The sequence below is a fragment of the Colobus angolensis genome, unplaced genomic scaffold (genome assembly GCF_000951035.1).
Source record: "Colobus angolensis palliatus isolate OR3802 unplaced genomic scaffold, Cang.pa_1.0 Scaffold74, whole genome shotgun sequence".
Classification (NCBI taxonomy): domain Eukaryota; kingdom Metazoa; phylum Chordata; class Mammalia; order Primates; family Cercopithecidae; genus Colobus; species Colobus angolensis.
Window position 1 is genome coordinate 10821918 of NW_012121154.1, and position 4704 is coordinate 10826621.

At 38.0% G+C, this 4704-nt stretch overlaps 1 protein-coding gene across 2 annotated transcripts in view; it reads right to left on the bottom strand.

The window, feature by feature from the left end:
• Nucleotides 1-2577: 2577 nt before the first annotated feature.
• Nucleotides 2578-4704, bottom strand: part of SLC26A5 (solute carrier family 26 (anion exchanger), member 5) — a 73371-nt gene continuing 71244 nt past the window's right edge. For both annotated transcript variants that reach the window (XM_011927745.1, XM_011927744.1), the window contains one exon: nucleotides 2578-2965. In XM_011927745.1, the coding sequence (XP_011783135.1) occupies nucleotides 2772-2965 (194 nt within the window). In that variant the 3' untranslated portion in view covers nucleotides 2578-2771. The remainder of the gene's footprint in view (nucleotides 2966-4704) is intronic.

Genomic DNA, 4704 nt, shown 5'->3' on the forward strand with positions numbered 1-4704 from the left:
TTTGAGACGGAGTCTGGCTCTGACACCCAGGCTGGAGTGATCTCAGCTCACTGCAACCTCCGCCTCCCGGGTTCAAGCCATTCTCCTGCCTCAGCCTCCCAAGTAGCTGGGACTACAGGTGTGCACCACCATGCCCAGCTCACTTTTGTATTTTTTAATAGAGACAGAGTTTCACCATGATGGCCAGGCTGGTCTCAAACTCCTGACCTCGTGATCTGCCCGCCTCGACCTCCCGAAGTATTGGGATTACAGGCGTGAGCCACTGCGCCCGGCCAAAGTATTTTAACACAGTTTAAAATCCTTAAATTCTACTTAAATGGCTGAAATGATATGGGCTCTTTTACAAAAGTTTCTAGTGTAAGCTGAAGTTCTACAACTACATGCTCTTTCAGAAGGCAGTCTGTATCAGAATGCAGATGTATCTGATCTCATGTGATGATTGCAAAGGAAATAACTAAGCAAATCTAAATTCCACTCTAGAAGTAGCTAAAGTTTTGATTAAAAGGAGGAGTTTATTTTGAATTTAATTAGTAAAGACAGTGAGAAACCTGATACGAGTTAACATGAACACATACACAGGGTTTGGTTGCAAGTAGGCCATGCTAACAATTCCACTGGGATCTGACTACTTTCTCCTGGCAGTATCATATTCATGAAAACTATAACAAGATGTCAACAAGACAACATATTAAAGAAAAAACAAACTATCAGCAGGAACTCTTAGCAGAGGAGGCTTTAGACAGGTTGGCTAATACCTATGCTTCGATTTATAGTGAGCTGATAGTTACAAACAACTGAAAGTGACAAATTGGTTTAAAGGTATCCTCCTCCAACCTTTGACGTTCCATGTTTCTGTGGAATGAGTATGATAAGCATTATGCTTACTCCTAGGCTGAACATTGAGTTTGATGTATAATGAACTGATAGCTGTTACGAACTTCTAAGGAAGATTTAAGTTACACCTGGGGGTTAGTTTTCTTAAAAACATCAAACATTGAGTTTGATGTGTAATGAACTGAGAGCTGTTATGAACTTCTAAGGAAGATTTAAGTTATACCTGGGGGTTAGTTTTCTTAAAAACATAGTCTTTAATGCTACTTCGTGATTAGCAACAATAACAAAGCTTTTAAGGACTTATACTGGCCACAGTCGTGACACTTTGAGCATCAAAAAGAACATAATGGATTGAAACCCATTAAAACTTTCAAAATTCACAAGACCACCATCACACCAGAAAAGGGAAATCTAAAAAAAACCCATTAATTTGTCACCATCTAATAAACCAGTTATTTACTTTGAAGTTCATAATTAAATGAAAATAATAAAGCATTCAACCTGCCCTGCTAGTAGAACTGTAGGTGGATAAGGATGACCAATAGCTCAAGTGGAGAAGGGAAAGCTATAGTTCACATAGAACAATCAACTAATAAACGCAGAAGAAATGAAAGAACTAGACAACCTACTCACAAACCTTAACAAAGTTAATGATTTAGCAAAGAATTACCACCCAATGTTAAAACTCCTGGTAAATGGCTAATGGGGGACTGGACATTCATTCAATGCCAAAGGAACACCACACAGATAAGTCTGTACTCACAAAGGGGAAAATCTAACCGGAGGATCAGACTCATGCTGATCCACTCATCTAGCTTAGATCACTAGATTAGTTAATGGTAGATCAATTAGATATTACGTGTTTTCTGAAGTGATGTGATATGAAGCATGTATCTTATCTATGATATAATCTAGCACAAAATGCTTTAATTTGAATCTATAAAGGCTTTAGATATAACTTTCAGATTGCAGGTAGTAAAGGCAATATAAAAATAAGTTAAACACCACCATGAAAAAAGCAACTAGGCAAATTCACAAGACAGGATTCTACAGGACAGCTGCCCCAGTCTCTTTAACAAGTTAATGTCATAAAAAAGGAACTGTGCTAGATTAAAATAGATGTAAGGGACTTTAAAGGACATGACCAGTTGCAATGTAAGGTCATAGAATGAATATCAGTTTGCACAAACCAACTGCAAATTTGGGGACAATTGGGGAAATTTAAATATGGTCTAAGGCAAAAAAATGTGCTGGAATGAGAAAGTGGAGATTATTGATTAAAGAAAAATCGGTTATAAAACACTATAGATGTGGTCTTACTTTGGTTAAAAATGTAAATGTATATGCATGGAAAAATATCTGGAAGGACATTAAGATGTTAACAGTGGTAATCTCTGGTAGAAATATAACGTTTTATCTTCTTATTTTTGCTTGTCTATTTTTTCAAAAATGTCCTCAATGCATTTATATTGCTTCTATAATAAATAAAAGGTTATTTTAAAACAAGAACTTCTAGAAAACTGCAGTTTCTTTCTTCTGTTAGATAACTAATTATAGACAGTCTATAGACCAACAAGTAGAAAAACAAAGGAACCACTACTTATCTCTTATCTGGCGACAGCATATCCTATTCATAGGTTAAAAGTACTTAACTGAAATAAATTTTTCAGTGCTTAGCTTACAAAGATAATACTAAAATGTAGCAGAAATGCCTCTCCATAATAAATGCAGGCAACAGGCCAATTTATCTTTGAAATATTCAATTAAAAAAACACAAGTACGATACATCTTGCTAGGCGTCATTCACCCTCCAAATCAAGCCTCGACTACTAGTATTTACCCTCAGAAAAACAAAAATCTAGTGTCTAGTATCTAAAACGTGTAAATTATGAACTTCACGAGAGGCTTATAACCCCATCCTAGGGTGAGGTCCTCATCTATGCCTCAGGAGTGGCAGAAGTGGCATTGGGCTCCAAGTCCTCCTGGGGAGGAGGAGCCGAGGCTTCCTGTTCAGCAAGTGCCTCTCTACGTTGGCTGCCTAAAACCGCATCATGAATGCTGTGGAACAGCAGCTCCCACAGGGCAGGATTTTCAAAAAATCTATTCCGAGTGAGATCATTCACAACTTGTGCTATTAAAAGAAGAAAAGAAAATTAGTCCACACTCTGGGTATCAGTCTTCAACAAATAAAAAAAGGTAACACTTCCATATAGTGCTTTTTTTTTTTGTTACTGCTTTTTTTTTTTTTTTTGAGACAGAGTCTCACTCTGTCACCCAGGCTGGAGTGCAGTGGCGTAATCTCAGCTCACTGCAACCTCCACCTCCTGGGTTCAAGCACATATAGTTTAAATATTAAAATGCTATAGGAAAATTTTCACTCCAATTCCTGTCTCCACCCATCATACCCGCAATCCCAGGAAACTACTTTCTTGTGTGTTCTTCCAGGATTTCTCTATGTAAATATAAATAAATACGTATTGTTATTTCTCACTTTTCTTATCCCCAAAACAGCATATTTTATATATTTGGGGATAAGAAAAATGGGAAATACATATATATACACACACACAAATATAAACATACATAAATATACACATACATACACACACATATATATATACACACACACACATATATATATAAAAAGCTGTTTTGGGGATAAAAAAAGTGGGAAATATATATATTAATGTTATAAATATAACATATATATATATAATTCTGAACCCTTTTAGCTTAATTTTTTACCACTACATCATATCTGTTGCATAGATGCACCCAGTTTATTTAACTAGTCCTTTTTGTTTGGTACTTGAGTTTTTTCTTTTGTTTTATAACAATGCTGTGATGATCAACAACATACATGTTGAACATATGCAGCATATTGCTGGATTTTCTGTGTCGAAAGGTAAATGCACTTATAATTTTGAAAGCTAATATCAGTCTGCCCTCCATAGGGGCTGTTGCATTTTGTGCTACCATCAGTAAAGTCTGAGAAAGCCCGTTTTCCCACCATATGCCTATGGAGCATGTTGTCATTTATTTTTGATTTTTGGTAATCTTACAGGCAAAAACTGGCACCTTTATGCAGATTTCATTTTCAAGCACTTTTTCTATTATTAATTTTTTTTTTCTTTTAAATAAAGATGGGCTCTCACTATGTTGCTCAGGCTGGTCTTGAACTCCTAGGCTCAAGTGATCCTCCTACTTTGGCCTCCCAAAGTGTTGGGATTATAGGCATGACCACCACACCCAGCCTCAGGCACTGTTTTACTTTTTTTTTTCCTTTTTATGAGACAGCGTCTTACTCGTCACCCAGGCTGGAGGGCAGTGACGTGATCTCGGCTCACTGCAACCTCCGCCTCCCAGGTTCAAGTGATTCTCCTGCCTCAGTCTTCCAAGTAGCTGGGACTAAAGGCATGTGCCATCAAGCCGGGCTAATATTTTGTATTTTTAGTAGAGACGGGGTTTCACCGTATTAGCCAGGATGGTCTCGATCTTCTGACTTCAGGTGATCCACCGGCCTCAGCCTCCCAAAGTGCTGGGATTACAGGTGTGAGCCACCATGCCTGGCTCCTTTTTTAAAAATTCTTTTTCTATTTTTTTTTTTTTTTGGAAACAAGTTCTCATTCCTTTGCCCAGGCTGGAGTGTAGTGGTGTGATGTTGGCTCACTGCAACTTCTGCCTCCCAGACTCGAGACACTCTCCCACATCAGCCTCCCAAATAGCTGGGATTACAGGCATGCACCACCATGTCTGGCTAATTTTTCTATTTTTAGTAGATGGGGTTTCGCCATGTTGCCTAGGCTGGTCTTGAACTCCTAGGCTCAGGCAATCTACCTGCCTTGGCCTCCCAAAGTGCTGGTATTACAG